Below are 21,861 nucleotides of genomic sequence, written 5' to 3'. Positions count from 1 at the left end.
TGAAGCTTGCACCTACCAATCAGTGCAAGGGGGCGGGCGAAACCCGGAAACGGTTTTCTTCGGCTTGACCTCTCTGCTCAAATGTGGGACGGGTTACCAACTGTCGGATTTTGGAGCTGGGTCAACTGGAACTTCGGTTTATCAGTTTTTCTTAAATCCTAGGCATTTATTTTCTAAGAAGCCTGAAGGAAATCGTAAGGCTTCAGCCACCATTCTCTGTTCTTTCGCACATTCCTTCCCAGGAACTCACAAGAATACCTGATTTTGGGCGCTAGTTCATCCTAGAGTAGGGAGAGGGGACTACATTTCCCAGGACGCACCGCGAATAAACGCTGGAACTCTATTTCCCAGAGTTCCTTGGGCTTCAATTCTGCCAGAAATCTTCCTTCGGGGGTTGGAGACATCGGGGCCAAGATGGCGACGGGAACGGGCAGTAAGTATTCGCCTTGCTCTTGCGTGGAAGGTGTTTGTAGAACCAAGGCCAGGCAACAGATTTGTCACACTCTCAGGGAGTAGAAGCAATGATTTACCTGAGAACCCACAGCTGTCAGAGACTTGGGCTCTAGCGGCGCTGTTAAGGCCAGTGGTTGGGGGTTGAGGCCCCAGAAGCGTGAAGTCTTACATTTTTAGTAAGGCCGCGGACTTTTTTTGTTTGTAAATTTTTACTTTATTTATTGGCTGCGCTGGGTCTTCGTCGCTTCCCGTGGACTATTCTCTAGTTGCCGCGAGGAGTGCTCCTGTCTAGTTGTGGTGTGCAAGGCGGCGGAGCTTTAAGAGAAGCAGCCCAAGAGAATTCTTGTATGTTTGTCGGCTCTGCGGGGTGAGAGGGGGAAAAAGGTGCCTTAGAGGCTCCGGCGTGCGGACAGAGATACTGTGAGCCATGTGGAATGGCCGGGGTCCCAAGGAGTCATTTTCTGACGAACATTTTTGAGGCCTGCACTCACAGAGAAGTGGGGCATGTTAATCGTGAGCTTTTTCTGCCACTAGGGAAAAAACGCATTTCGTGTATCTCAGCCATTTCCCCCCGTTTCAGGGACTGAGAAGATCTTTAAGGCCTAACAGCTTGAGGGGAATGGGTATAACAGAGAAGTAAACAAGTTTATGCTAAGAAGGAGGCGGGGCAGTGGGGGGGGGGGGTTGGCCGCTCGGAATCCTGGGAAATAAGGCCTGGGGTCCACTTTGGAATAAAGCATTCTTTTTTTTTTTTTTTTTGGGGGGGGGCCGGGGGGGGGGCGGGGAGGTTGGTGGTAGGCAGGATCATGGAACCCACGTCCCTTCTAGTGAAATAAAAGACAGACTTAACCACTGGACCACCAGGGAAGTTCCTGGAATAAAGCATTCTTAAAACTGGGTTTTTTGGAAGAACTGCCCTAAATTAACTTGACTTTTTTTTTTTTTTAAATGGTAGAGTAACCAGGGCATTTAAAGAAAAATGTTTTCCTAGATAATCAAGTGCAGTTCTCATGCAATGAATAGGCACCATCCTAGTGGTGGTGTTTACTAGAGAGGTGAAAATCAAGATTTGGTGATAGTGGCTCACTTTGTCCTTACAGGTTAGGACATTTTTGTATTAGACTTTTAATCCTCCCTTTGGGGCTTAGAGTTAGTGTCTCAGTGGTTGTCTCTAAATCTTCTTTCCTTTCAGAACATAAGCTGTTGAGTACTGGCCCTACAGAGCCATGGTCCATCCGAGAGAAGCTGTGTTTAGCGTCTTCTGTCATGAGGAGTGGAGATCAAAATTGGTAAGGTATCTAGGATGTCTGCGTCCTTGGGTATTAGAAACCGTTGGTTTTTTTTTTTTTCTTCATGTAAATACTGGTGGATTCCAGTAGTTAACCTTTAAGCAGTATTTGTTTAGCAGCCTTCTTGAGATGCAGTTCACATATCATAAAATTATATTCACAATTTAATTTATTAAAATTATTAAAACTTATTAATATAATTTATTAAATTCACAGAATTTAATGTATATCTGTAATAGGATCAACACTAGAGTCTAATTTTACATTTTAAATACACTTGAAAGAAACATCTACCCCTTAAGCAATCACTCTACAAATCTCTTTACGTATCTAACATTTCTGCCTCCCTCACCAAACACTCATCTACTTTCTGTCTCTCTATAGCTTATTCTGATCATGTCATATAGATGGAATCATATACTTTGCGGTACTCTGGGGCTGGCTTTCACTTAGCATAATGCTTTCAAGGTTCATGCTGGCGTATGTATCGGTACTTTATTCTTTGTTTTGATGAAATTGTAGTTCCTTGTATGGGTTTACCACATTTTGTTCATTTGTTGATGAACATTTGGGTTGTTTTACTTTTCTGAATATTATAATTAATGCTGCTGTGGACATTTGTGTACAAGATTTTGTGCAGGCATGTTTTAATTTCTCTTGAAATAGTGGAATTGCTGGATCATAGTTCAGTTCAGTCGCTCAGTCATGTCCGACTTTGCGATCCCATGGACTGCAGCACGCCAGGCTTCCCTGCCCATTACCAATTCCCAGAGTTTACTCAAACTCATGTCCGTTGAGTTGGTGATGCCATCCAACCATCTCATCCTCTGTCGTCCCCTTCTCCTCCTGCCTTCAATCTTTCCCAGCATTAGGTCTTTTTCAAACGAGTCAGCTCTTCACATCAGGTGGCCAAAATATTGGAGTTTCAGTTTCAACATCAGTCCTTCCAATGAATATTCAGGACTGATTTCCTTTAGGATGGGCTGGTTGGATCTCCTTGCAGTCCAAGGGACTCTCAATGGATCATATTATAATTCTTATATTTACCTTTTTGAGTAACTGTTTTCAAACTAAAAAGTGGCCTCACCGTTTTACATTCCTACCAGCAATAAGTAGGGACCCAGTTTTTCTGCATTCTTGGCAAACATTTAGTCTTTTTGTTTATAGCTATACTTCGGAGTGTGAAATGGTATCGTATTGTGGTTTTAATTTGTCTTTCTCTGATGACCATTGTTGGTGAGCATCTTTGCATGTTCTTTTTAGTCATTTGTGTGTCTTTTTTTGTAGAAATGTCTGCTCAGATCTCTTGGATTATTTTTATATTGAGTTTCAAGAATTCTTTATTCTGGTCACAAATCCCTTGTTAGACAAATTGTTTGTAAACATTTCACCTGTTTTGTGTATTGTCTTTCTTTGGTTGACATCTCTCAATATTGTCTACAGCACAGACGTTTTTAGTTTTGATACATTTATTTTTTTCTTCTGTTGCTTGTGCTTTTGGTGTCATAGCTAAGAAACTGTTTACATCTATATTTTATTCAAAGAGCTTTTAACTCTCCACATTTAGGTCTTTGATCAATTTTGAGCTGATTTTTGTGTAGATTGTAAGGCAGAATACCCTTTTGCATGTAGGTACGCAGCTATCCCAGAATTCAGTATTTGTTGAAAAGATCATTCTTTCCCTGTAGAATTTGTCTTGGCACTGAATATTTCTTTTAAGTACAAGGAAGTAGGACTGTGTGTGTTTTCCAATCTTTTTGTATACCAGGACATACTCTCATTTTTAACATTTGTTCTCCACCCTCCTCCCCTTTTTTTCTCTCAGTATCTAAAGATACCTTTTAATTTTCTTAAGTGTTCAAATTGCTTAATAAACATTTGCACTTGTAGGGTTTATCTCTACTATAACCATTCAAATGAGTTTACGAAAGCACCAGTATTGATCACATGTAACACTTCTACAATTCTATGTATTTCTCAAATAACTTTTCAAAGAGGAATACTCTAGGTAGCAGCTATTCTTGAGCTGATAAACCCCGACAAAACAAAGCATGGTAATTTGACGAATCTCAGATTGAACTTAAATATAACTCAAATATAAACTGAACTCATTTTTATACAAATATCAGGTAAACTGGATTGAAACAGAATCCAATATGTATATTTTATTACATTTTTCTTTAAAAAGTTTAAGAACACTAAGTAAAAGTTTGAAATTTTAAATTGTATTTATGTTTTGAGGAGGTTCTTAAGACATAAAGTTCAAAATTCAAAATGGTACATGTCTGTATCTTATCTCCCAGGATTAGCAGTTCCTTGTGTGTTTCTTCTGCCATTAAATTTTTTTTTTTTTTTTGCCATTAAATTTTATACTTGAACAAATAAATATTTTCTTTTTCCCTCTCCTTTTTAAAAAAAAAAAATACTTTATTTATTTTTGGCTGCGCTGGGTCTTAGTTGCTGTGCCCGGGCTTTCTCTAGTTGCTGCGAGCAGAGGCTACTCTTCCTTGCAGTGTGCGTTGTGGTGACTTCTCTTGTTGCAGTCTGGGCTCTGAAGGCAGGGCCTTCTTTGCCCCATGACATGTGGAATCTTTGCAGAGTGGGAATTGAACCTGTGTCCTTTGAATTTGCAGACAGATTCTTAACTGTTGGACCACCTTTTCTCTCCTCTTTAAACACAAGTGGCCCTGGAGTAGGAAATGGCTACCCTCTCCAGTATTCTTGCCTGGAAAATTACATGGATGGAGGAGCCTAATGAGCTACAGTCCATGGGGTCTCAAGGAGTTGGACACAACTGAGCACTCATGCACCCATGCAGTGTATAACATGTAATTTTTACTGCTATGTAAAGCAAATAAAATAAAGATCTTTCTCAAAATAAATACAATTGGTTATACGCTATGCACATTTTACTTTACTTTGGCACTGCTGCCTTTTTTTTCCCTTCTACTTAGTATTATACCTTATAGATCATTGTACATCCTTATACGAATATCTAGCTCTTTTTTAAACAGCTGCATGATACTGTTTTATGGATATACCATAATTTATTTAACGAGCACTCTGTTGATGGACATATGCTAATAGAAATATAGCATTGTATAGTTATGTGTGGATTTGTATCTTAGACAAACTGAAAGTAGAGTTATTGATTCAAAGAACATGTAAGTTAAAAAAAATTTGTTAAGCATTTCAATTGCCCTACTCAGAGATTTGTTTCAATTTATACTCCCATTGGTGATATGTCATACCTGTTTTTCTATGCCTTGGCTCATAGAATGTGTTGTTAGGTATTTTTGATCATTGACAGTATAAGATCAAAACTTTGAAATAGTTCTCGTATCTTTCACTTGCATCTGTCCTATGATGAGTGAAGTTAAATATCTTCTGTTAAAAAGGCACCTGCATTTCCTTTTCTGTAAACTGTCTTCCACTTTTTCTATTTGACTATTAGTCTTTCTCTTTAATTTTACTGGTGGGGTGGGGAGGGTGAAGGTGGCTCCTTATATATTAGGGAGATTAGTCATTTATCCACATCTTGGGGTACATTTTTTAAAAACTGGTGTGCTATTTGGCTTTATTTGATGTAGTATTTTTACATTAAGGGTCTTAAAATATAGTTTATTTATTAAAAATTTTCTCTTATAGCTCCTGGATTTTGTGACTGAATTAGAAAGTTCTTCCCTAGTCCAAGATTATAAAATACTTTTCCTTTTTTTTCCCCTAGTACTTTTGTGTACATTTAAAAAAATATTTAAATCTTGATTTGGAGGCTTTTTTTGATTTAAAGAAAGTTTGTTATGGATCAAACTTTATTTTTTGCTGATAGCTGTCTACATAACAATGTTAAAGTGAATTTTTTTATAAAAGAACTCTGTGAAACCATCATCCCAACACAGAGTTTAAAAGTTTTCTTTTTAAAGTTGTGAGATACTTCAACCTCATAGAGAAGTAGGCAGAATAATATAGACTGCCCATGTATCTGGTACTTGGATTTAACAAATCCTAATGTTTTGTCGTGTTTCCTTCAGATCTTTTTAAAGAAATAGACACCGTTGAAGCCCCTTCACATTCTTGCTTCAAGCCATTTCAGTCTGTTTTCATTTTCGCCTTTTCCTTTTTCTTTATATCTCTTAGCTTTTTAAAAGATCGTATAAGTGCATCATAGCAGAAACTTGTGTCTTTTTTTTCAGTAAATATTGTTATAAATATGTTCTGTATCACCACATATATTTCATAGTTATTTTATGGGTTTAATATTTTCTTGAGGGAAAGTTCCATAAGTTAAATGTGCTGTTACAGGACTTAGGAAAAACCTAACTGTTCATCAGTCTGATCAGCACGCTTGTGGTTATTGGGGGGAGGATGTCCATGCCTTCTTCCTGGTGCTGCTTTTGTGAAATTAGTTTCTTATATTACTTTCTTAGGAACTGTATTAGTAGATCAAAAGATAACTTTTGGGAGTCTGGAATATTGCTTCTCAAAAGACAGATATTTTCTAAAAGAACCAAAGAAGAAATTTCCCAAATGAACAGAAATGATAACTTAGTGTAGGTCCTAATACCTTCACTTCACTCAGGAAATACATCATGTAGGGAAACTGTTTATCAGTGATGCTTTCCCTCCAAAATGACTTTTCAGTAGCTGTGTCCTTTGCCATAGTCATGTATTCCAGAATGTTTCCCAGTAGCAGTATTTTCCCCCAGATTTTGTACTCTAAACCTCGAACCGTGGATGTATACCTTCTCTCTCTCTTTCTTTTTTTTTTCAATTTAGTGTGTGATGCTTTTCTCATTTTGTAGGGTATCAGTTAGCAGAGCAATCAAGCCCTTTGCAGAACCTGGCCGCCCTCCAGACTGGTTCTCTCAAAAAGTAAGTTCCCAAGTACATGTTCTTTTGGAGCACTTTTTGAGATGTAAAGTGGGTTCCCTTCCATGTCCTGCCTGCCCCCACCCCGCCCCAACCCTTCCACCACTCCCATTTTCTTGTCTTTAAGTATCTTGCTCATTTGGGCTTCCCTGGTTGCTCTGCGGTAAAGAATCGTCCTGCCAATGTAGGAGATATGGGTTGGACCCCCGGTCGGGAAGACCCCTGGAGAAGGAAATGGCAACCCTCTCCAGTATTCTTGCCTGGGAAATCCCATGGACAGAGGAGCCTGGACGGGCTACAGTTCATCAGGTCGCAAAAGAGTTTGACACAACCTGGTAACTAAATGACAGCAACATCTTGCTATTTATTTGTTCGTATGTTTGTTTCTTTTTTAAATTTTATTGAAGTATAGCTTGATTTACAGTGTGTTAATTTCTCCCCTCCACACCCTCCCCCTAATAACCACAAGTCTGTTCTCTGTATCTGGAAATCTGTTTCTGTTTCTGTTTCATACATATGTTCATTTGTATTGTAGTTTAGAGTCTACATATAAATGATATCATATGGTATTTGTCTTTCTCTTTCTGACTTATTTTGCTTAGTATGATCTCTGATTCTGTCCTTGTTGCTGCAAATGGCATTATTTCATTCTTTTTTATGACTGAGTAATATTACATTATGTGCATACACACACACACACACACACACACACACACACACGTACATCATTTTCTTTAGCCATGCATCTGTCGATGGACATTTAGGTTGTCTTCACGTCTTGACTGCTGTAAATAGTGCTACTATGAACATAGAGGTGCATATATATTTTCAAATTATAGTTTCGTCCAGATATATGCCCCAGAGTGGAATTACTGGATCACATGGTAGTTCTATTTTTTATATTTTGTGGAACTTCTGTACTGTTTTCTATATTTACATTTCCAACAGTAGTGTTAAAGGGTTCTCTTTTCTCCATACCCTCTCCAACATTTATTATTTGTAAACTTTTTGTGATGATCTTTTTGACCACCGTGACCAGGTCCTGCCCTTTTAAATCACAAGGCTTTTGAACCATGAAGAGTAGTTGAGAATACTTTTCCTTTTACTCAGTATTTGCCAATCCATCCATGTATGCTCACACTATTACAAACTGTCCTTTTCAGTGTAGCATAAGAGTGAAAAAATGAAAAGCCCAGTCTTGTACATTAGATAGATCTGGGTTTAATATGATTTTACTTAAAACTTTGAACCATGATCCTTAGTTTTCTGATTTGTAGAATAGAGATAAAAGTTGATTCAAGCTTGTTTAAAAGATTTTGTTGAGATAATACCTAGAAAACATTTAGCACAGTGCCATGTATATGGTAACTACTCAGTAGATATTAGATATAAATATTGGCTGTTAGCTTGTCTCTCCCCCAAATACACAAATTCCATGCCAGAATTTATATTATGTATTATACAAATACATATTTGTAGTATGGTATTGATTATTTTGAACTGATTTGATTGCAAAGTAATTTGTCCTCCTGGAAGCTACTCATACCTTAAACATAGCTCTCCTGTCTAAACCTTAGTGTAATATGTTGAAAATTTTAAAAGTCGTCCATTTTTAGGCTTGGTCATCATGTTTTCACTTTTTTTCACAGCATTGTGCTTCCCAGTACTCAGAGCTTCTAGAGACCACTGAGACTCCAAAGTGAGTACAGAGCCAGGCATTTGAACCAGATCTCTTTGGTGAAGAATATTTACTGTAGAAGTCTGCTTTTTTTTAAAAAAAAGTTATTTATATTATGGTATGGTAAAATTGTAAAAATACTATAGTAATAATCTTTGGTTAGGTGGTGGAGAAGCCTCAAAGAAAGCAGGTGAGACTAGAAATAATGTTCTTCTTATTCAAGTCTGTGTGTGTTTGTTTTTTTTAAATTTTCCATAGACGGAAACGGGGTGAAAAGGGAGAAGTGGTAGAAACTGTTGAAGATGTCATTGTTCGGAAACTGACTGCTGAGCGAGTTGAGGAACTAAAGAAAGTGATAAAAGAAACCCAGGAAAAATATAGGTACTTATCAGAGATAATGCAAAATGGTTGGGAGAGACAAGTGGGGCTAACTTACTCTAGTCAGAAATTTTTAAATAGATTAACAAACCTAGTCTACCCCCCTCTCATCCTACAGACGACTGAAAAGAGATGCAGAGCTAATTCAAGCTGGGCACATGGACAGCAGGCTGGATGAACTTTGCAATGACATTGCGATGTGGGTTATATTATTTTTCCATCTATACTCCTTCTTCTCTTTTTGCCCTTTTTACTCCTTAAGTAATCTGGCTTATTTCCTACATCTGCCACCCCTTTAGACTTGAGAGATTTTTGGAAAGGGACAGCTGCAGAGTGGCCTGGAAGCTGGGAGGGGGGTGGTGAGTCTTAGAAGGTAATGTGATAGAACATTTCACTGTGAGAACATAGCTTAGTTCTAACTTAAAAGTGGCTCTAGTTTGCTGGGGTAAAGAACTGGTAGTTAGGTAGTATTTTGCTGATAAAGTTTGTAGGTTTTTTGGGGTTTTTTTTTTTTTTTTTTTTTTTAGGCTTTTCCTCTAAAAAGAGCTAGCCTGGCAAAAAAAAATTTCCTTGTGAGGGCACTATGAACTGTGGAGGAGCTAGAGTCAGCTAGGACCTAACCCTTAATTTTCTCTTTAGGAAAAAGAAATTGGAGGAAGAGGAGGCTGAAGTAAAGAGGAAGGCTACAGATGCGGCATATCAGGGTAAGGTGAACCTAATGATTAGCAGTTGACTGTACATTACTTCATGTTGATGGCAGTCGAAAAATATTTGTTAACACAGAATCCACTAATTCCAATTTACTTGCACACTTTCCTCTGTCATCTTCTCTTTCATCAGAATAAAAGTGTCCCTTTGTGTCCAGGAAGAAGCTCTTAGAAAGTGAGCTCTATTCAGATCTCACTAGACCTTGTGTTCTTTTAAGTACAAAAACCTGATAATAACCTACTGAACATAAACAAGGTTTTAGAAGTCAGATTCTGTAAGAGGATTGCGAATAGCTCAGTCACTGGATAAGGGGAGGAACTTAAGCATTTATAACTCTAGGAATGCATGCTCTGAACCAATAAGGTCTTTCCTTGTTTAAAGCAGAATCTCAAGTTGTTGTAGAGGATACTGAGGGATGTTTAAACTACTTTCCTACTGTAGGAAACTTTGGGGTATACGAATTTGCTCATAGGAAAAATTAGGCCAAAAACATGCAAAGAAAGCTTTCTAATTCATATTCTTAACACTGCTTTAGTAATACAACATCTCTATTTGTCTTTTGTTGTATAATAGCAGAGTAGAGTCTAGTTTTATTTTTTTAATCTTGAGACAGAAATCATTCTTTTTTATGTTCTAGCCCGTCAAGCAGTAAAAACACCCCCTCGGAGGTTACCTACTGTGATGGTCCGCTCTCCTATAGATTCTGCCTCCCCTGGAGGTGATTATCCACTTGCGGACTTGACTGCAACCACTATGGAAGAGGCCACCTCTGGGGTGAGTATATTTCCATCCACAGGAATTGATCAGCAAGGGGCAATAAGCCAGCTGAGAGCTGAGTAATGAGGAAACCACTTTTGGCTTAGAGACAAGTTCCCCTCTTGGTCTGAATGCTGAAGACTCATCATGTTCTGTGCTTTAGGATAAGAATGGACCTAAAAACATTGAGCCTTTTGAAGCATTTTTAGAAATAGGTAAAAGACTAAGTTAAGGAATTACTTGTAAGTGTACTGGTCTTATGAAATTCTTGCTGAAATATAGGATGACTTATTTGTAAATACAATATTGGTAGTGGGTAAGGAGTTTATAAAAAGGCAAGTTGGGTGGAAACATTGAGTCACTTTGGGTTTGAGTGGGTGGAAGAGAAAAATTTGGGGGGGAGAAAGGTGTGATTAAGAGCAAGAGGGGTTGAGGGTTTCTAGGCAGTTCCACTCAGGACTAATAAAGTAATAGTTCGATACACTAACCCATCCAGATTAGTAGGGAACCTTCCTGAGTTTGAGAAGTCAGATAAAGGTTCTCTGTTGTCTCTTAGGTAACCCCTGGGACTTTGCCGAGTACCCCAGTCACCTCGTTTCCTGGAATTCCTGACACCCTTCCTCCAGGCTCTGCACCCTTAGAAGCCCCCATGACCCCAGTAACAGATGATTCACCCCAGAAAAAGATGCTTGGACAGAAAGCAACTCCACCCCCTTCCCCTCTGCTGTCAGAGCTCTTGAAGAAGGGCAGCCTCCTGCCTACTAGCCCCAGACTGGTATGGAGACTTCTGTGGGTGTTTGAGAGCTGTGGTGATTTAGTAACTTGGAAGGGAGTGCCCGGGACCTAAAATATAACCTAAAATATACATGGAAAAAAAGTTCAAAAGAGGAAGAGATCTCCTAGTTAAACGTTAATTTAACAACAAAACAAGTAGTTGATAGTATCCTTGGGTCCTGAGGTATCTGAAACCATAATTATTTTGGTTCTCTTCTCCAGAGAACTCTTATCCATAAGATTTGAAAATCAGAGTTTCCCCTGGGTCTGCAATTATTTTCTTTGGATATTAACTTTTAGTTTCATGAAGTTTGGCCAACTGCTGGAGCTTTTTTTGGGAAGTGGTAGTAAAGGAAAGCTTGAGTGTAGCCTTCACCTCTGTTCTTCCCTGGTAGGTCAATGAGAGTGAAATGGCTGTGGCTTCTGGCCACCTGAACAGTACAGGTGTCCTCCTGGAGGTAGGCGGGGTCCTTCCCATGATACATGGTGGGGAGATGCAGCAAACACCCAGCACTGTTGCAGCCTCCCCTGCTGCCTCAGGTAAGTCACTACTTTTCTGTTATCTACTTTGTTTTAGCAGTGTTGAACATGGCATTGATTGCCCTTGGTTTCTAGCCTTTGTTATTAAGCAGCTGTGAATCCTAGATTTAAAGCCCAACCTTGGAGCTGCATTACCTCTTAAGCCACTTGGAGCTCAAAATTATAAATCCATTTCATCTTCAAAATATGGAATATCTTAGATGAACATGGTATAGGTTGTATTAGGAATAGTGAACTTAATGGTCAAGGTGCAAGATCACAGAAGGGTGATACCTGAGACTATAGTATAGGGAAACAAGATTTGGAACTAAAATGCTAGACTTAACGAGTTTCAGGCCTGCTATGCCCTGAGTTTGTGACTTTGGATAGATAACTTTAACTCTTGAGTCTCAATTTTCTCTTTTGTAAGCTGCAATATACATACTTCTCAAGGATGTAGTAATAATTAAATGAGGCAGAAAATGTAAAGCAAAAAAGAGTTTTATAAAATGCCAAACATTAGATTTTGGTGTTTGAGTGATGTTACATTTGAGTGGTTTATAGCATGCTTAACTTCAGTGGAAGTGACAGATTTACTCATACTGTTTTTGTTTGTTTTTAAATTGCTCCTCATTTTTCATATGAGTTGTGAATTCTAGTGCTTTGAGTAATTCCAAACTTGGCAGAAGATCTTACTTAAGATTTGGAAAAGTAAGGATATAGATAATGAGCTTATTTAACAGAGGAGTTGCTTTCATCCTTTGAGACTAAAAATTTTCTTGGTTGAGTCTTAAAGTGGCTATTATTTGCTTTTTGTTCATGTGCTTTCTTCTTACCTCGTTTGTGTGCCTCTTTGTTAGGTACTCCCACTCTTTCCCGGCTTTTAGAAGCTGGTCCTACACAGTTCACCACACCTCTTGCTTCCTTCACTACTGTTGCCAGTGAACCTCCAGTTAAACTTGTGGCACCCCCTGTAGAATCTGTATCCCAGGCTACCATTGTCATGATGCCTGCGCTGCCAGCACCATCCTCTGCTCCGGCTGTCTCCACTCCTGAGAGTGTAGCTCCAGGTGCGTCCTTGACCCACGCCCTGAGCAGCAGCTAGATCCAAAATTTCATTCTGAGCTTCATTTAGAGAAAGGTGACCAAGAGCATTAGCTTCTGTTCTCTGTAGATATGTACTATCTTTATCCTTACAAAAACAAGGATATGAGAAGAAGTGGGTGGCATTTATTCATTGGTGAAAAGGACTAAGTGTACACATACAAGTGGGCTTGAGAATGTGTTCTCACCTTTCTAGATAAAACTGAGGAGAAGAAAACATAGGCAGATGTAAGATAACTTCTACTGAGCTTAAGTGTATGGGTACTTGACATCTGTCTAAACTTTGCTGTGATCTCCAGTTGCACAGTTGGTAACAAGCTTCTGAGATGGTTTTCCTTTCCTGTTATTCAGTGAGTCAGCCTGACACCTGTGTTCCCATGGAGGCTGTGGGGGATCCACACACCGTGACTGTTTCCATGGATAGCAGTGAAATCTCCATGATCATCAATTCTATCAAAGAAGAGTGTTTCCGATCAGGGGTAGCAGAGGCCCCTGGAGGATCAAAGGCTCCCAGCATTGATGGGAAGGAAGATTTAGATCTGGCTGAGAAGATGGATATTGCGGTGTCTTACACAGGTGAAGAGCTGGATTTTGAGACTGTTGGGGACATCATTGCCATCATTGAGGACAAGGTAACTATTCAGCAAAGCCCCAAGGAATGTCTCATGGGTCCTACATAGACTTCTCTCTAAGCTTCTCCTTGCAGTAAGAATTACATAAACAGCTCTCCTGCTTCTTCCCATCTCCATCTCTGTAGTCCCAAAGCCCTTTGATGCTGACATACTAGTCATCTGCCCAACCTACTGGTTTGCACCAGACAGGTACCTGTACATTGGTTGCTTCTTCTACCTGGAGGAGATGGAGAGAGAAGCTCAGATTCAGATCATCTCAATGGGTGCTAATGAATTGAGGGACTTGGGCTTCTTTTTGTGACTTCAACAGTGTATGTATTATGGGACAGGTAGATGATCATCCCGAAGTGCTGGATGTGGCAGCAGTGGAAGCAGCACTGTCATTCTGTGAAGAGAATGATGATCCCCAGTCACTGCCTGGCCCCTGGGAGCACTCTATCCAGCAGGAACGGGATAAGCCAGTACCTCTCCCTGCACCAGAGATGACAGTCAAGCAAGAGAGGCTGGACTTTGAAGACACAGAAAGCAAAGGAATCCATGAACTGGTGGACATCAGGGAGCCCAGTGTTGAAATCAAAATGGAACCTGCAGAACCAGAGCAAGGCATTTCAGGGGCTGAAATCGTATCTGGAGTTGTTCCAACCACAAATATGGAGCCACCAGAACTCAGGAGTCAGGACTTAGACGAGGAACCCAGAAGTATAGCAACGGGAGAAATTACTGAAGCAGATGTTTCCAGTAGGAAAGGTGATGAGATTCCACTTACAGCAGTGAAGACAGAGGTATTTAAGACCAGGGGCTTGGCAGGGGGTTGGGAGAGGGTAGAGGGTTATACTTTATGTAAGAAGTGACAGTTTGGGCCTTTGGTTTTCCTGTGGTATTCCTGAGTTTTGACATGTTGGTGTCCAAAGCCCATAGGTATGATCAGTGCTATATATATTTACTTAACCCTGTTCCTTTTAAGGTGACCATTAGAATCATATTTCGTGGATAAGACTTAGAATTTCTTGTATAGTTTTATTATCATTGAAGAATAAAGTAGAAGCTATAGCGATTTACCAGGACTTAAGGTACTTGTTCTTTTTTGGTCTTCAGGCATCCCCTGAAAGCATGTTGTCTCCATCACATGTTGTCTCAAATCCCATTGAAGATCCGTTAGAGGCAGAGACTCAGCACAAGTTTGAAATGTCAGGTAAATAAATAATAAAGCCAGGAAATATGTACTCTGTAACTAACTTTAAATCATTTGCTTTGGCTTCTGAGGGATTGTGGGTTGTGGGCAAGTAGAGGAGATAGAGTAGGTCAGCATGGAAAGGAGAGCTGCAGGGGATTATTGTCCATAGGAAGGGGAGGGCTAAGGTGGAAAAATCTTCAGGTAGTCTTTCTCTCCTCTGCAGACTCATTGAAAGAAGAATCAGGGACTATTTTTGGAAGCCAGATAAAGGTATTTCAGACTTTTCTTTATTCCTCTTGCTGTGTGACTAGATTTCCCTATAGCACTACCTTTTTAATGAATTTCAGTAAATTCACGTCTTTATTCTCTGAGATGAGACTGGTTAAGGAGTTGCATGGGGAAAAGCTGCAGTGGACAGTTAGGCATAGTAGGAATACTGTGGCAACATGTGCTTCCTATCTGAAAGTTTATGGCTATCACACAGACCCTTCTTTGCATATAATGCACAGAGAAGCTTTGATATATTCAGAAGATTTGGAGTGAGTAGTGATAACAGAGCCAGGGAGAGCATATAGGAAATCAGATTATTAATTATTACTATGCAGAGAAAGTCATCCAAAGTTTTCTTTTTAGAATTACTAAAGCAGTAGTAACAAACAGACTTAAAGTAATGCGATGTGAGCTTGCTCCATCAGATGAGACACAAAATAAAAACTATTTTTGATAATTTGTACCCAGGGTCAGAGTTCCTCTCAAGAGCAAGGGGAAAGAAGGAACGCCTCTTAGCTTAGTCTTAAGTAAGTAGCTTTTTTTTTCTTCCTTTTAAAAAGATCCTGGGTCTTATTCTTTGTCCAGGTTCTAAATTACTTGATCAATCAGTATCTGTAAGTAGATGGTAGTATAAGTGATAGAGGGCTCAGTCAGGAAATAGTGTGAGGCCATTTTCTAGAACTGATCTAACCCAAAAGACAGATCATGTTTAATGTGCTTTGCTAGATAGTTTTGTTCTCCTTTCAATTTGTTGACTGGAACACACTATGTCTAAGGATGCCCCAGGTGAGGATGAGGAGGAGGATGGAGTCAGTGAAGCGGCAAGCCTAGAGGAGCCTAAGGAAGAAGATCAAGGAGAAGGCTATTTGTCAGAAATGGATAACGAACCCCCTGTGAGTGAGAGTGACGATGGCTTTAGCATTCACAATGCTACACTGCAGTCCCACACACTGGCAGACTCCATCCCCAGCAGCCCTGCTTCTTCACAGTTGTGAGTATTAGCGATTTTTTCTTTGAGGTCAAGGCAGTGAAGGTGAGAAGTAGGAGAGGATCTTTTTAGTCTTACTTTTTCATTTTCACTTTCTTGGCCTGAACAAACATTTGATAAATAGTTATACCTTTTTTTTTGGACTTATACCAAGTGGGACTCTCCTATTTTATTTCAGCTCTGTCTGTAGTGAGGATCAGGAAGCTATTCAGGCACAGAAAATCTGGAAGAAAGCCATCATGCTTGTATGGAGAGCTGCAGCTAATCATAGGTGAGTGGGCTTTACCAGTTAATAGGAACATTTTCTCCTGCTCTTCCTCATTGTTGGTAACTAGAAAACTCTAAATAGGCTTATATATGACTGGTAGCATTGGCTCTTAAAACCTTCAGCCCTTTAGATCAAGTTCCATTACTTGTGCTTCTTGGAGGAAAAGTCAGTAATTGGCACCAAATTCTTTTTGGACAGGTATGCCAATGTCTTCCTGCAGCCTGTTACAGATGACATAGCACCTGGCTACCACAGCATTGTACAGAGGTAAGCCATGACCCATTCAGCCTGCTAACTTGGCCTGAATTGTAAGCTTTCCAGTCTTAGGGGACTTTTCTATAGAAAGGAAATTTAAAGCAAATTTTATTTGATGTAAGGATGACAGAATACTAAACTAATTATTTCATTGACTAGATCATTGAGTCTAAAAAGAATTAACCCCCTTTATTACCTTTCTCAATACTTACTGGACTGACTTTTTGTTTTTATGTTAAGTACTTGTTTGGGGGTTAAGTACTTATTTTAGGGCTTTATATTTGAGTCTTGGCAGCTGGGACTGAAAGTATATATTAGGAAGTGTATGTGGTAGTAATATATTCAAAGATCCTGTTGAGTCCTCTTTCCCTCTCTGCTCCCATTTTTCCCCTGCTCTGTTTTTTAGGCCTATGGATTTGTCAACTATTAAGAAAAACATTGAAAACGGACTGATCCGCAGCACAGCTGAATTTCAGCGTGATATTATGCTGATGTTCCAGAATGCTGTGATGTATAATAGCTCAGACCACGATGTCTATCATATGGCAGTAGAAATGCAGCGAGATGTTTTGGAGCAGATCCAGGTACTTTGAGTATCCTGAGTGTTTTAAATTATTCAAGAGAAGGATTTGTGTTGATATTAGGAAGGGGTGCTGGGATTTGTACTTGGAATAGCCATCAGGAACACACTACAATTTTCTTCTCGCTGCATTTATGTTGGTTTTCTCATGTTGGTTTGCTAAACGAGTTGTGAGGAAATATTCTACCTTTCTTGGGCATATGTCAATAAAATTTTTATAAAACGGTGAATGTATATTTTTAAGTGACATAAAGTTTGTACATGGTAGACAGCCCTTTTCATTGCAGGGAACCTACTTCTATCATGTAGTTGCATTACCAGGCACCCTTTGGGTATTGAACTTAGAGGGATGTTGTCTGTCTCTACAGAGAGATAGTGATTAGTACCTAGTGATTACTTAAGTTGCTTCAGTTCATCTAGTTTAATTGAAGTATATAGTTAATTTACAGTGTTGTGTTAGTCTCAAGTGGACAGCAGATTGATTCAGTTTTTTTATATATATATTAGTTTGGTGCAAAAGTAATTGCAGTTTTGCATTATTGAACTTTGCCATTTGATATTGGAATACATTCTTAAATTTGTTAAATAAATGTGATTATGTTATACATCATTTTAATGCACGTTTCTTTTTTTTTTTTGTTAATGACACTACTTGCCGTGTGTTTTATATTTATTTTAGACTATGGAAATGATGTTAGACAAAAAGCAAATTCAAGCGATTTTCTTACTCGAGTTCAAAATAGGTCATAAGGCGCAGAGACAATATACAACCTCAACAACACGTTTGCCCCAAGAATTGCTAACAAACATACAGTGCGGTGGTGGTTCAAGAAGTTTTGCAAAGGAGATGAGAGCCTTGAAGATGAGCTTAGTGGCTGGCCATTGAAAGTTGATAATGATCAATTGAGATCCATCATTGAAGCTGATTCTCTTACAACTATATGAGAAGTTGCCAAAGAACTCAACATCGACCATTCTATGGTTGTTCAGAATTTGAAGCAAATTGGAAAGGTGAAAAAGCTTGATAAGTGGGTGCCTCCTGAGCTGACTGCAAATCAAAAAAGCCGTTTTGAAGTGTTGTCTTCTCTTACTCCACGCAACAACAGGCCATTTCTTGATTGGATTGTGGCATGCAACGAAAAATGGATTTTATCCAACAGCAGGCGACAACCAGCTCAGTGGCTGGACTAAGAAGAAGCTCCAAAGCACCTCTCAAAGCTGAACTTGCACCAAAATCCGGTCATGGTCACTGTTTGGTGGTCTAATCCACTATAGCTTTCTGAATCCCTGTGAAACCATTACATCTGAGAAGTATGCTCAGCACATCGATGAGATGCACCAAAAATTGTAACTCCTGCAGCCGGCATTGGTCAATAGAAAGGGCCCAGTTCTTATCCATGACAATGCCGAACTGCAAATCACACAACCACCACTTCAAAAGTTGAACGAATTGGGTTATGAAGTTTTGCCTCATCTGCCATGTTCTCCTGACCTCTCGCCAACTGACTACCACTTCTTCAAGCATCTCAACAACTTTTCGTAGGGAAGATGCTTCCACATTCAGTAGGAGGCAGAAAATGCTCTCCAAGAGTTTGTTGAATCCCAAAGCACGAGTTTTTACACTACAGAAATAAACTTTATTTCTCATTGGCAAAAATGTGTTGATTGTAATGGTTCCTATTTTGATCAATAAAGATATGTTTGAGCCTGGTTATAATGGTTTAAAATTCATGGTCTGAAACCACAATTACGTTTGCACCAACCTAATATATATGTTCTTTTTCAAATTCTTTTCCATTATAGGTTACTGTAAGATAACTGAGTATAGTTCCATGTTTTATACAGTTAGAGCATAGAGATTTTGATGCTGTATTCTAGCAACAACAAAAGCTTAGAGCCATTTGGTATTTTCTGATTGTTTATCATACCCAAGAAGAATTAAAACCTAATGTGCTAAACTTCTAATTAGTAGATGTATTTGCATGGTGTTTGCAGAAGGGTACCATAGTCCTATTTACAAAGAGCTCAGGTGTCTTCGTTCTTCCTTGATGGATCAGGTCTCTAGGGCCAACTCTGTTTCTTCTCCCTACAGCAATTCCTGGCCACACAGTTGATTATGCAAACCTCTGAGTCTGGGATCAGTGCTAAAAGTCTTCGAGGCAGAGATTCTACCCGCAAACAGGATGCTTCAGAGAAGGTGAGGAGACCAAGGAAGAGCATGTGTGCCAGTGTTCCAGTGATAGAAGTCTGAAGCATCCAAGGAACCTTATGTTATTACTTGGTACTGCCAGGCTTCTACATTCCAGTGGTATACAGACATCAAGATCTTAAAATGGTAGTTGTTTGCTCCCATCAGACATTGAAGAAACCTGCTGTGACTGAAAAACTCAGTCATATGGGAGAAATTGTGAGTTGAGTGAATGAATTATTATCTCCTCTGGAAGAATATTCACAAGTTGGGAGAAATGACTTAGCTTGTAGCATATGGGGACCATCAGTTCCTAATCCAGAGGCATAATGGCCAGATTGCTTTTGGATCTCTTTCCTCTTATTCTTGAGTTTTAAAATTTTGTCTTTGTGTGCGTGGTGCTTGTGTCTCTGTCCTAAGGTTTGGGGTGCTTGCAGCTGAGAGTTTCTGTGGAACCTGATCAGTGTTTGTTTGTCCTCTAACAGGACAGTGTCCCCATGGGCTCTCCTGCCTTCCTTCTCTCTCTCTTTGTAAGTATTGAATGGCTGCAAGGGGTGGTGTTGCCACAAAGATATTCAGCTCTTGCTGGGGGTGGGTGGCAGAGGGAAATCCAACGTGCAGACTGTGGCAATGTCTCAAACTTCTGTTTATTCAAGTCATCAAATAAGAAACTGCCTCTTCTGCATTCCTGTCTTTCTGCATGTGTGTGTGTGTGGGTTGGGTAGGGACTGTTTCAAGACTTCACTAAACTGAAATGAGGTATTCTTGGTAAGGATCTAGGATGCACCTGCTCCTCATTTCTTGACTTCACCTTTTGACAGTTCTTTTTTTACAAATAGAAGATTGCTCAGAGCAGCAGCTGCTAACTGGCATTTAAAAAGATACTTTGCGCATGGGTTTTTTTTTTTGTTTGTTTGTTTTCCTTTTCCTCTAATAATAAGTTGCAAGAGTGATGCCTGATACATAAACATCCAGAAAAATTTAAGGTAAAGATCTCAGTAACAATGACCCCTACCTTTAGTAGTGGCTGGTGGAATTAGAGATAAGCTTAATAAAGCTAACCTAAAGACTTCTTTCTTTTCCTCTCTGATTTGAACAAACTTTTGACTGTGTTCATTATGAGGCACTAATTCATGATATAATGAAGGGATATCAGCCTAGAAAACCATCTGATTTTAAAACTCACTGGATTTTCTCCTTGAGCCTTGTTTTCCTCATCTGTGTGATGGAGATAATATAATGAGGTACCTGTCCAGCCTACCTCACAGGGATGTTGTGAGGATAAAATGAAATAATAGGTGTGAAACTGGCTTGGAAAAAAAATTAAAGTGTTATACAAATGCAAGGGTGTTATTTTTATACTTAATGTTGTCTCAGAGGCAACTTGTGTTCATGAGCTCTAAGAAGTCCTTGCATACTAGAAATGTGAAAGTGGCCTGGCCCAGCTAAAGTGTTCACTAGCTCATCTTATCTACAGGTCTCAGCCTGTACAACAGACAGAACACTGTAGTCTCCATTCTTTCTTACTGGCCTGCAACAGTGACTGTGTATCCCGAAGCAATTGACTGGTTGTTGCAAGGCTGGTTAATAGAATCTTTTATCTATTGAAGACAGCAAAGTATTGCACAAGAGGAAGGAGCTGGGCTGCAGGGAGAGAGCAGCAGATGGAAAGAAGCTTTCTGATTGTCCTGATCTCATGGAAAACAACTCAGGAGGTGCTAGGGAACTAGTGCCAGGGTCAGTCTGCAGGAAAGGCCTTTCTTATAGGGATCAACAGCTGGACAGGTATGTTAGCCAAGAATCTCACTATCCACTGCCCTTTCTGGCTCTCACACCCATCTTTTACTCTTCTTGTTCCTTTGCACATTGTTTGGGGCCTGGGTGGGATGACTCAGTCGTTCTGTGGGACCCCAGGGCAGGAGCAAGTTACTCTGTCCTGTTATTTCTTCTCACACACTACTCAAAGGTGCTTTTTAGCCCACTCTGTGGGAGGACCATTAAATGCCCCTCATTCCCTGGATTTTTCTGTTGATTCTCCCCCCGTCTTTCCCCCTAAAACCAAATCCCCAGCATTCTTGTTGCACCTTCTCCCTTACGTCATAGGTAACTCATTCACGCTCCCTTTCTTTATCTGCCTGTCATCTAGGATGGGGGAACCAGGGGGCGCCGCTGTGCCATTGAAGCAGATATGAAGATGAAAAAGTGAAGCCTCAGAGTATCTGCACTGAGCTGAACCTGAAACAGAAGTAAAGATAACGCTTGGGCTTGTGGCCCAGTTTCAGAAGTTGAAGTTACAGAAGAGGAGGTGCCTGGGCCACATGATATAAGCTGGGAAAGTCTCTCTCAGAGAGTTGGAGTAGCACAATTGCCTGTTTTAGGGCAAAAATCATGGGCTGTGTTAATGTCCTGATGTTTTGCTAGCAGATTGTAGCTAGTTTGTACTGTCTTGTGAAGTGTACAGACTTTAAAAGCAAAAACCTGTGAAATGTGTATGTACACAATAAACTCTGAAAGATAAGAAAACTCTAGCCTTTGGTGTGTTCTTAGAGTATGTGAGTGTGTGTGTGAAACTTGCAGTTTGTTCTGCATGGTAACTTTAATAATTTGTGGAATGAGATTGTTAGAGCAGGAAAGTGGTCTTATAATATGAACTGTTCTACTACAGGTCAGAGAATGTAAGTAACCAAGATTGAGTTTATAATATTTAAGAGTATTGCATTATGCAGTCACGACTGTCTTATTCAGCTTTTCTTGAATGATTGGGAAAACTTAAGGTCTTCAGTGTTCTGTTCATGGCATTGTTTAAAGAGTTAAGCATGAATACAGATACCATTTTTATCCTCAGCATTTGTTCTATTTATGACTATCTTTGCAGGTGGTATTTCTTTTATTTAGTTTCGGCTGCACTGGGTCATTGTTGCTTTGTGTGGGTTTTCTCTAATTGCAGAGAGTTGGGGCTTCTCATTTTGGTGGCTTCG

The 21,861-nt window shown here is 39.6% G+C and overlaps 1 protein-coding gene across 6 annotated transcripts; it reads left to right on the top strand.

Moving 5' to 3' along the window:
- Positions 1-77: 77 nt before the first annotated feature.
- On the top strand, positions 78-21,406 carry LOC122700176 (bromodomain-containing protein 8). Of its 6 annotated transcripts, XM_043912865.1 has the most exons (22): positions 80-433; positions 1,646-1,742; positions 6,545-6,614; positions 8,261-8,310; positions 8,548-8,670; positions 8,786-8,866; positions 9,307-9,371; positions 10,013-10,149; positions 10,688-10,906; positions 11,301-11,445; positions 12,285-12,494; positions 12,880-13,160; positions 13,490-13,942; positions 14,256-14,352; positions 14,558-14,604; positions 15,381-15,595; positions 15,771-15,863; positions 16,059-16,127; positions 16,522-16,699; positions 18,788-18,892; positions 19,369-19,413; positions 21,030-21,406. In XM_043912865.1, exons 1-22 carry the CDS (start codon positions 415-417, stop codon positions 21,087-21,089), a joined length of 2,859 nt encoding a protein of 952 aa, XP_043768800.1. In that variant the 5' UTR covers positions 80-414; the 3' UTR covers positions 21,090-21,406. The 6 variants fall into 6 exon arrangements, with proteins under 6 accessions (XP_043768806.1, XP_043768802.1, XP_043768804.1 ...); XM_043912867.1 differs by lacking the exon at positions 6,545-6,614 and having other exon boundaries at positions 79-433; XM_043912869.1 differs by lacking the exon at positions 10,688-10,906 and having other exon boundaries at positions 79-433.
- The last annotated feature ends 455 nt before the right edge of the window (positions 21,407-21,861 follow it).

This window comes from Cervus elaphus, chromosome 9 (genome assembly GCF_910594005.1).
Source record: "Cervus elaphus chromosome 9, mCerEla1.1, whole genome shotgun sequence".
NCBI lineage: Eukaryota > Metazoa > Chordata > Mammalia > Artiodactyla > Cervidae > Cervus > Cervus elaphus.
The sequence above is the reverse complement of the archived record's forward strand: the minus strand, read 5'-3'. Positions and strand labels throughout refer to the sequence as shown.